Source organism: Prunus avium, chromosome 5 (assembly GCF_965620075.1).
Source record: "Prunus avium chromosome 5, drPruAviu1.hap1.1, whole genome shotgun sequence".
NCBI lineage: Eukaryota > Viridiplantae > Streptophyta > Magnoliopsida > Rosales > Rosaceae > Prunus > Prunus avium.
Genome location: NC_142288.1, coordinates 12,621,440 through 12,631,991, shown reverse-complemented (window position 1 = coordinate 12,631,991; position 10,552 = coordinate 12,621,440). Strand labels below are relative to the sequence as shown.

The 10,552-nt window shown below is 45.8% G+C and overlaps 1 protein-coding gene across 1 annotated transcript; it reads right to left on the bottom strand.

The window, feature by feature from the left end:
* Positions 1–3,839: 3,839 nt before the first annotated feature.
* LOC148294332 (uncharacterized) lies at positions 3,840–6,365 on the bottom strand. Its single transcript, XM_088253708.1, has one exon. The coding sequence runs from the start codon at positions 6,363–6,365 to the stop codon at positions 3,840–3,842; it is 2,526 nt and encodes an 841-aa protein (XP_088109834.1).
* Between the last annotated feature and the right edge of the window lie 4,187 nt (positions 6,366–10,552).

Genomic DNA, 10,552 nt, shown 5'->3' with positions numbered 1-10,552 from the left:
ACTCCCTGACTAAAAGAGGAAATGAAACAAGGACTAAAGACAAATGCAGGAATGACTTAACAGTAGTATGGCTTGAGCCACTTTCCGTTGATGGGATCCGTTAATGTGCCTTCTTTGACTGAGATGAGGCAATAGTAGCCACTACTATAAGCCTCCTTGACTGTGAATGGACCCTCCCACGGTGGTGCAAACTTGGAGGGTCCCGATACTTGCCTCCTCATATGATCAGCAACTCGAAGCACTAAATCACCATGTTTGAAGCTCCGTGGCTTGACTGTTCTGTTGTAAGCTTGGGCAACTGTCTTGTGGTACAACATCATCTTCTTCTCAGCTTCTGCTCTTTTTTCTTCTAAAGATTCTAAGTCTATACAACGCCAGTTTGAGCATGATTTTGCATCCCACTCAATGTCGTTGACAGACAGAACCCTGGCTGTGGGGACAGTGATCTCAACAGGGGAGATCGCATCAGATCCGTATACAAGTGAAAAAGGGGAGAAGCCTGTGGCGCTTCTTGAAGAGGTGCGGTAAGCCCACAGAGCATCTGGCAAGTGGAGGCTCCACCCCCCTTCGTATTCATATACCATTTTGCTCAGAATTCTCAGGAGAGTTTTGTTGGTAGCTTCAGCTTGACCATTTCCCTGTGGGTAATATGGTGTGGAACGTCGGTGCTTGATGCCATATCCGTTGAGTGTCGAGTTCACTTGCTTGTTGACAAAAGGTGTGCCGTTGTCGGTGACGATCTTGTACGGAATTCCAAACCTGCATACAATGTGTTCTCTTATGAAATTTGATACTGCAGCTCCTGTGGCCTTTCGAAGGGGAACTGCCTCCACCCATTTTGTGAAATATTCAGTGGCAGTGAGGATCCATATGTAACCATCTGAAGGCGGGTGAATAGTTCCAATCAAATCAAGCCCCCAGGTGTGGAAGGGCCAAGGAGTGCGCATGTCTTGTAACAGTGTTGGGGGCTTGTGACTCAGGTTCCCATGAACTTGGCATGCATGGCATTTTTTGACGAAAGTGTGTGCGTCGTTTTTCATTGTGGGCCAGTAGTACCCTAAGCTCAGCAGCTATTGGTGAAGCCTCTTTCTTCCCTGGTGTTCCCCACATTCTCCGGCATGTATTTCCTTCAAAACTTGTTGTGCCTCTGATTCCCCTAAGCACTTCAGTGGCTCCCCATTGAACCCCTTGCGATACAGAGACATTCCATCCATGAAGTACCTTTTAGTAGTATTCTTTAGCTTGTTTGCATCCCTGGGATTAGTTGGCAGTGATCCCTCAATGAAAAAAGCTATGTACGGGGCTCTCCAATCTTCTGTGAACGAGGTTGTAAGTGTTTTCTCCATCGTGGTCATTGTGGAACACTTGGGACAGTTGGCTTGAGTTTCGGCAGCGTGTTTCTTCATCTCTGGCCAGTAGTAACCTTTGCGCTGTAGGCGCCGGTACAAGCTAACCACTTGATCCAGTCCGCAAGAAGCGTCATGTACCTCTTGGAGTCTTTCTTGTGCCTCTACTTCCCCTATGCAACGTGTCAAGACACCGCCAGGGAGGCGCTTGTATAGCTCCCCAAAGATAACTGCGTACTCTTTTAGGCTCTTAATATTGCTCCCGTCTTTTAGCAGAGCAAGTTCATTCTGAATAGGGATTCTCCAATCATCCTTTTCCAACGGCTCATTTGTAGAGATGGCTTCGATTATGGGCATGTCCCTCCTTATTACCGAAATGTTGGGCTGTTCTTTAATGAATGAGAGTCTTGATCCCAAAGTAGCAAGAGCATCAGCATACCTGTTAGTATTTCCGGGGATGTGTTCCGTCACGACCTGCTCAAAAGTACTGATAAGTTTTTCAGCGGCTGTGCGATACGGTGCCAGAACAGGTTCCTTTACTGCAAAACTGCCCTGTAGCTGACTTAGTACCAAGTTTGAATCTCCGATGACTTTGACTTTCTTTATGCCCATCTCTTTTGCCGTGGACAGACCCATAAGAAAAGCTTCGTATTCAGCTACATTATTTGTGCAGGGAAAATTGAGTTTGAATGAGAGAGTCGTGGCCTGTCCTTCAGGGTTAATGAGCACCACTCCTGCTCCTCCTCCGTTAGCAGTAGAAGAGCCATCAAAATACAGGGTCCAAGGTTCCTCCCCTGCGGCAACTGCTACTACTTCCGGCAGCTCTCCTGGAATATCCTCAATAAGAGTAGATTCTTCAACCTCAGGAAACAAGGCTAGCATGTCAATCACAGCCTGCCCCTTGATTGCCTTGGGGGTTATGCATGTGATGTCAAACTCAGATAATTGTAAGAGCCAGCGCGCTAGTCGTCCAGACAATACAGGTCTTGTGAGTAAGTATCTTACTGGATCACATTTCACCATGAGTTGCAACTTGTGAGCGAGGAAGTAGTGACGTAGACGCTGTGAAGCATAAACAAGAGCGAGACACAGGCACTCGGTCTTTGGATAGCGCATCTCAGCCCCCCTTAATTGCCTGCTAACATAATAAATGGGGTTCTCGTTGCCATCATTGTTATCTTGAGCAAGCAGAGCACCTACGGCAGTACTTGTTGAGGCCAAATAAAGCTTGAGCGGGACCCCTGGGGTAGGTGCTGTCATAGTAGGCAGTCTTGTGATCAATTGCTGCACCTGTTGATATGCTTCCTCACACTCTTTGCCCCACACAAATTTCTTTCCCTTCTTGTGCAGGGGAGTGAAAGCACCTGTTACAGCTGCTAGACCAGGAATGAAGCGCCGTATGTATGATAACCTTCCCATAAGGCTTTTTAGCTCTTTTGGGTTGGCCGGCGGCATGAGAGAACTTATGGCCTTAGTCTTGTTAGGATCAACATCGATGCCTCGCTGGTGTACTAAGAAACCCAAAAATTTGCCTGCTGAAACACCAAATGCACATTTCTTGGGATTCTTCTTTAAGCCATATAATCGACATCTTTCCAGTACCTTTCTTAGAACTTCCCAGTGGCCTTCTCTTGTTTTGGACTTTACAACTAAGTCATCCACATAATCTTCCACTTCTCTTCCCATCATATCATGGAACACTGCCGTCATGGCCCGTTGATAAGTAGCTCCAGCATTTTTGAGACCAAACGGCATAACCGTGTAGTAAAAATTCCCATAAGGCGTCCGAAAAGCTGTTTTCTCTGCATCTCGTGGTGACATTTTTATCTGGTTATACCCACTGAATCCATCCATGAAAGATAACAGACCCTGCCCAGAAGTTGAGTCAATCAAAATGTCCATGTTGGGGAGTGGAAACTCATCTTTGGGGCATGCCTTATTGAGATCTCTGAAATCAACGCATATCCTTATCAGACCATCCTTTTTCTTTACAAGGACTATGTTTGCCAGCCAAGTAGGATGCTTGATAGGTTTGATGAACCCAGCAGCGATGAGTTTTTCTATTTCCGCCTTGATTTGCACTTCTACATCAGGGTGGAAATTTCTCCTTGGTTGCACCATTGGTTTCGTGCCTGCTTCAACGTTTAAAGTGTGGCATACTAGGCTAGGATCCAAGCCCGGCATCTCCTCATAACTCCAAGCAAAAACATCATTGAATTCTTTCAATAGGCTTACAACTTTTTCTTTTTCTTTGGCCGTCAAATGAATGCTGATGGAAATGGGCTTCTGGATGGAGGGATCTTCACTTAAGTTGATTGTCTCTAGTTGCTCTGCCACGGCTGTGAAGCCGTCTTGCATACATTTAGGTGCCGGCATGGGTTCTTGAAAGGTAGAAGGGGTAGGCACCTCCTTGATTCGTTCATTGCGCATTTGCTTTGGGACTCCTCCTGACTCGAGGCCCTCCCACGAGACGTGGTCTGGCCTCCAAACCCGTCATAAACGGTAAACGATGCGCCCGTCTGGTAATGTAACTTTTGAGCATTGCGGCGGGGTATAGGTATGATGATTGACTTCAGGGTGCTTTGCCCTTTCTCGATCCACAATGATCATAAGCTCTGAGTCACCAAGATCACGGATTTCGGCCCACCCAGGTAAGTGTGTCCCGAAAGCTTTGGATGGATTGCCTCCGGCGCCTGTGCATTCATTGTAGAATTCTGCTTCGGAGTAATGGGCCTCATTTTGACTGAAAGGTGACTGATTTCCTGGTATGCGGATTGGTCTTAAACCAACTCTTCCTTTCACACACTGGTGATATGTGGAGGGCACAAGCTTATGCTTGTTAATCCAGGGTCTTCCGAGCAAAGCATGATATGCTACCTCTATATCCAGTACATGAAACTTAGTCAAGGATCGGATAGGCCCCACTTTTAGGTCTACCTGTATATATCCAAGTGACACTTCACTTTTGTTTCCGAAGCCGCAAATGTTTATCTGGTTCTTGACTATCCTTGACAGAGGAATGTCAGCTGCCGTGAGCACGGATAGAGGCATGATATTGATGGAAGAACCAGTGTCCACCAAGGCTCTCCTAATGAACACATTATTGATTTGCCCTTCAAGATAAAGCGGCCTCCTGTGGTCGGGATACGGAACCTCCATATCTTCATCAGTGAAGATAATAGCATTGTCATTCTCCAAGAATGCTCTCTGTGGTTGAGTGGTAAGGCAATGAGATCCATATTCTTCAGAGACACGCATCAGAGCCTCAGCAGCTGCTTCCCTAGCCTGTGGCCCGTAACCAAGCTGATCGAAGAGCGACTTGAATTTTGGGTTCCGTTGAAGGGCTTGTGCTGCCGTCGGCCCCTGCTTTAGACTTTGGTAGCGTTCCATTACGGTTATCTCAGCCTCCGTAAGGTTATGAAGTGTTACGGCAGTGGTTTCTTGATTTGTTTGTTGGCCAAACAAAGCTCGGTTGTGCTTTTCCAGCATGTCTAGTGTGAGTTCCTCATTACTAGGTCCGGCTTCCCATCCGTCAGAGAATGGCCATGGAGCATCATAACTTGGGGGCTTTGAGTACTTGCACCAATAGGCTTCCTCCATGTTCCCATGTGATTCCCAGATTGCGTCCGGCGGCTTAGGATCATTGCTCCATATTCCATCATCGTTCATCGAATCATCAGAACACATGATCACAGCAGCTATCTCTTTCCCTCTCCGCTTGGGCAAGGGATCATCATCAATGGCTTGCTTCTTGGAAGGTAACTCAAGAGTTCCATCATGTACCTTGGCATGCAAGATCTTTCGCAGAGTCTGACAGGCAGTGGATGGGTGTCCCACATATTGATGGTAGCGGCAATATCGCGGATCGTTCTTTTCTTCTCTGGTAGGGACCTTTTGTGGTCTTGGTGGCTTGATGACTCCCTCTGCAAACATTGTATCCAAGATAGCATGGAGTTCCTCATCTCTGCACGGCAGCGGCGGGTACGTCTCCCTTTCTCTTCGTTTGCGTGGGTTGAAATCGCTTGAGGATTTTTCATCTACAAACAAAGTTTGTTGGGGTTCCTTCCTTTCATTCCTCCATGTTCTTTGCCCGGCGGCCGGTCTGACAGACATGCTTGTTTTCCTCACTGCTTCCAGAAGTCTAGAGAACTGGTTGATTCCGATGTTCTCAAGATATACCCTGTATTCTGGTACAATGTTACTTATGCAAATCTCGACAAGTGCCTCTTCATCTTTTTCATCATAACAATCAAGAGCTAAGTCACGAAACCGACGGACAAAGTCCACAGGGTTTTCTCTAGGCTTCTGGCGGGTGTTATTGAGTTGAGTCGTAGTTACTCGTTCCTCGTGCTGGAAATATTTTCTACAGAACCTGCTTGCCAAGTCTTCCCAGGAGCGAATAGAGCCCAGTGCCAAAGTAGTATACCAAGTATAGGCGCGGTCTGTGAGACTTTTCGAAAATTCTCGAACACGTAAGTTATAATCACCAGCATGGGGTCCCAAAGCATCAACGAAGCGACTGATGTGCTCTTTTGGACTTCCTTTCCTCCCATAAAAGAGGATAAAGCTTGGAGTTTCATAGCCCTTAGGATAGGGCTGCTCGAGTAGGCTGGCCGGATATGGCGGCTGAGGGACGTATTTCCAATCTTCATGGCTTTGATTTAACTCTTTTTCCAGCATGGCAATCACATCTTCATGGGTGACAAAAGATGCTTCCTTCTGCTCAGATCCTCTTCCAGCAGGAGCTGAATCTCCTAATGGCGTCTTTTCGCGTTGCTCTTCATTTTTGTCATTCTGATTGGAAACAGAGTTCTTCAACTCTTTGATTGTTTCAATCATTTCTCTCTGGGATTTACCCATAGCATGGATGGCTGCGATGAGCTCTGGGAGTGTATAGTCCTCTCCATTTGTTTGTCTCTCCTCTTCACGGGAGCTGTTCCCTCTTGACGTCGAGTCACCGTGGTTTAACTCCTCTTGGGAGGCCACAGTGTTGCTTCTGACATTCCTTTTTGGAGGCATTGGTGAGAATGGCAGCCTGAGTCCCCAGTGAAGTCGCCAATTTATGTGGGGGTCTTTTTTCGGTTACAACAGCTTAATGCGGACTTGGGCCGTCGTAGAGAGCTAATAGTGATGCCCCTTTGCCTGAGTTCGGAACCAGGCCCAAAACACTTCGAGAAAATGTAGATTTTCAGGGAATGCTCTGTTTCTTCCCACCAAGGAGGTGATGACTGTGATAAAAGAATTAGAAAGTTATGCTTGGCTTGAAAGGCTTGTGATGCGGGAGCTAAGTCTCCACAAGTTTAGCAGAGAGAGAGATTGAGAGATTGCCGCTTGGGTTGGTATCAAAGACCTTGCTGGAAAATATGGGTGATGGGGTGATATTTTAGGCTTTCGAAGGATATGATCACAGGAGGAGGTTAAGTTTTGGTGTAGATTTCTGGGTTTCTGGGTGTTTTCTTTCGTCGTGTTCGGGTTGTCCCCCTTTTCCTCTGCTTCCTTGCCATTTTATACTTCTTGCGAGTTTGCTTCCCCCACACGCATGCACTCTGGTATCAAGGTGGTCCGGCTTGCTCTCCGACTTCGAGGTGTTTGTCTCCCAGCCGATATGACATAACCTCTTCATTTTATGCAGTTGCCGGGTAAGGAGTTATTTTGGGTTGTTGATTTTGCTGCCGTGCCTTTGTTTTGCCGCAGGACCTTGTTTTGCGGCAGGACCTTTGTTTTACCGCAGGACCTTTGTTTTGCCGCAGGGACTTTGTTTTACCGCAGGACCTTGTTTTGCCGCAAGACTTTGTTTTACCGCAGGACCTTGTTTTGCTGTTGTGTGGGTATTTAGGTGGGATAAGGGTAGGTCGGAGGAAGCGACCGGTCGCAAGGGATGAGCGACCGGTCGTTTTGAAGCAGATTCGAAGAAGCTGGAAATCGTGACCAGCGACCGGTCTCAAGGTGCCAGCGACCGGTCGCTTTTAGGCAGAGTCTTCAGAGACCGGTCGCTAGTGACGGGCGACCGATCGCTCCAGCTGTGCTGTTTTGGGTTTTCGACTCTGTGCAAAAGAGACCGGTCGCCCAGTACTGGCGACCGGTCGCTCAGAACTGGTACTGGGTTTTTTTTTCTCTCTCTGCTCACCCGTTTAATGACTCAAGAAAATGGGCTTGGCTTTGGTGCCCAGCCCAAAGCTTCCACTTTTGAGCCATCAATGGGCCTTGTGTAACTTGTGACCATCCACACCACAAACCAATCAGCAAGCCCCAGGCGTATAATTAAGTGGCTTGGGCCCACTTAGGTTTGTTGCGAGATTTGACACAATAGGGAGTTGCTTGGCATTGCACGTTATCGTGTGCTTATGCTTGGGTTATATCGTATTGCAGTGGCTCGGGCTATGTCGTACTGCAGTGGCTCGGGCATTGCGTTAGATAATGCTTGTCAGTGCAGTGGGCTAAGTGGGCTTGGGCCTACGAAACCTTGTAATTCTTACAAGTTTGCATGTGAAAGTGGTAAACTCACACCACTGCCTCCCCACGTGCCAAATTGTAGCCTTGCTTGGCATGACATGTGTGCATTAACTAGACTATTTTTTTATAGCATGATAGCGATTGGGCTTTAAAATATGCATGGGCCTGTCCTATGATTTTTTGGGCCTCAACAACAAGCTATATAATTGAATATCATGCCATGACATTATGTACTTAACTGTTCAATTAGTATATCATTGTACACCCAAATACTTACATAACCAAACCTTTTACCTGAAAGTCATACTTGCAATCATCCACATAGTGCATATATCCTGTAATCACCCACCAAGGGGTATATGGGAATACTTTCAAATCCGAAGGCAATAGGGGAAAGGGAAACTAGCTAACCACTTGTGTAGACAAGTCGAGCAGGTGGCTAGGGATCCTGGCCAACCTTGTGTAGATAATATGAGCAAGGTGGCGAAGAATATCCTGTTAATTGTACCACATGTTGGTACTACACTATTCTCCATATAGATGTACCTCAAACATAATTCGTTAATTCCAAGTACCACACATGTGGCCACATGTGTGATACCTCCTCGCAGAACTCAAGGGGCACAAGGTCAGCTCGAGATGCATTCCTCCTAGAACTCAAAGGACCCACGGTTGACCTGAGACGCATTCCTAGCAGAACCCAAGGAGATATACTAAACTTGAGAACGCAAATCCTCGCACCACATGGTTCCAACATCCCCGATACTCGTTGGTCAATGTCATACGTGCGTAGACAAATTCATCAATTCCCCTCGCAAGACTCAAGGAGATATACTTAACTTGAGAACGCAAATAATCCGTCAATTCCCCTCGCAGGATTCATGGAGATATACTCAATCTAAGAACGCAAAATAATCCAAAGGCAACCATATGTCCGATGACATTCAGAAGGCAACTGTATGTCCGAAGACATCAATATTTCCAAAGGCATCTAGGATGTTTGAAGATATCAATATTTCCGAAAGCAACCAGAATGTCCGTAGACATCAATATTTTCGAAGGCAACCAGGATTCCCAAAGACATCAATATGTTCGAAGGCAACACAATCCATATATTAAAATAAACATAGATATATCATGCTTGGAAAAAATAAAGGCTATAGAATAATAATTCATAACAGTTAATAAAACTCTAAAAGTAAAAGACCAATTTAAAACAAATAACCCAAACACAACACCTTATAACCAAAAGGATCTCGATTAGGCCAATGAGGCCCACCAACTAGGTCAATTAGGCCTGTGGGGCCTAGACCTCTGATTTCCGATCCGAAAGTTCCTATAGGTCCAACAAAGTCTACTAAACAAGTCCCAAAAGTTTGATCTCGATCGAGCGGTCGGATCTAAGCCAATCGCACAAAGTTTAGGCGATCGTTTCGCCTAAACTTAGAATCTTTGATTCGGAGTATCTGGGACTCCAATTCTCGATTAACAAGTTCCTACACGATCCTAAAGGTACAGAGAACAACATATTGAAATTGGGACCGATCGAACGGTCTGAACCTATCGAACCCGGATATCGCATAATAGGTGCAATATCCATTCGACTATCAAATGATAACCAAATCCAAATTCGAGCATATATTCGTGCTCAGGACGACAAGGAAAACAACTTAGAACTTAATGGGCCACCACACAATGGCCTACGCACCGCCACCCACCGCCGGCAGTGCATGGTTATCTTGAGAAATTTTCGGCGATGAAAATTTCTCAAACCTACAATACCTATACCAATATATTCAGACTAAATAGAGGATCAACTTTTGTTCTTGGAACCACGGAAAAAAATTGACTGAAAGTGGCCGTATCGAAGCCGAAATCGTTAGCCAAATATAGATTTAAGAATCGATATGCAAAACCTCAAAATCAATCCATTCTAAGTACATAAACAGGTAGAGCGTGATGAGTAGATGAAGTTTCATACCTCATTCGACGAAAACCATGACCTGAAAATGCAAGAACACCACTCGAAAAACCTAACTCTTTCTCAGCTTCGATTCGAGCTCATCGTCAGTGAATTGAATCGGGTCTTGGAGGGGTTTTGTAGAGGAGGACAAGAGGAACACTTTTTGTGAAGGTGGCGCGGCCTACCGGTGCACGACGTCGATTGGTGGCCGGGAAGTCGAACAGTCGCATGAGAAGAGAGGAAGAAGAAATGTCGAAGGGGGGGGGGGGGAGAAGAAAGAGAAAAATAAAAAGCAGGCCCAATTATTGTAGTGGGTACTGTAGCAGTAACAAATTTGAAAATTCCCATTACGTCATTTTTGTTTCTAGACATTTTCTCGTTCATTACAACTTGGAATTGGGCGTGCCACATGTCTGCGAACTCGTATCGTCAAGCTCTACGCAATAGTGCCACTCAATTCCCCAAAATCCTTCCCGAGCAAAAAGTGACTAAAGTGTCTCTACACCCAAGGGCAAAAATGAAATTTTACAATAAATAATCAATTGAACAGTGATTTTTGGGACGGGGTGTTACATATATGCATCGGGTCTTTTGACATATGCTGGACAACCCCAAATCTTAAGATGTTTTAATAAGGTAAACTGCAGTGGGGAGTGCGTATCCCCAAAAGGATATAGGTAAATCCGTATAACTCATCATGGAACGAACTATGCCCATCAAGGTTTGATTTATACTTTTAGAAACTCCATTGAGTTTTGGAATCCCTAGTAGAGTCCATTGAGAAATGATG

Excerpts from the sequence above, each read along its gene's own strand:
- LOC148294332 (XM_088253708.1), bottom strand. The coding sequence starts at position 6,365 with ATGCCTCCAAAAAGGAATGTCAGAAGCAACACTGTGGCCTCCCAAGAG.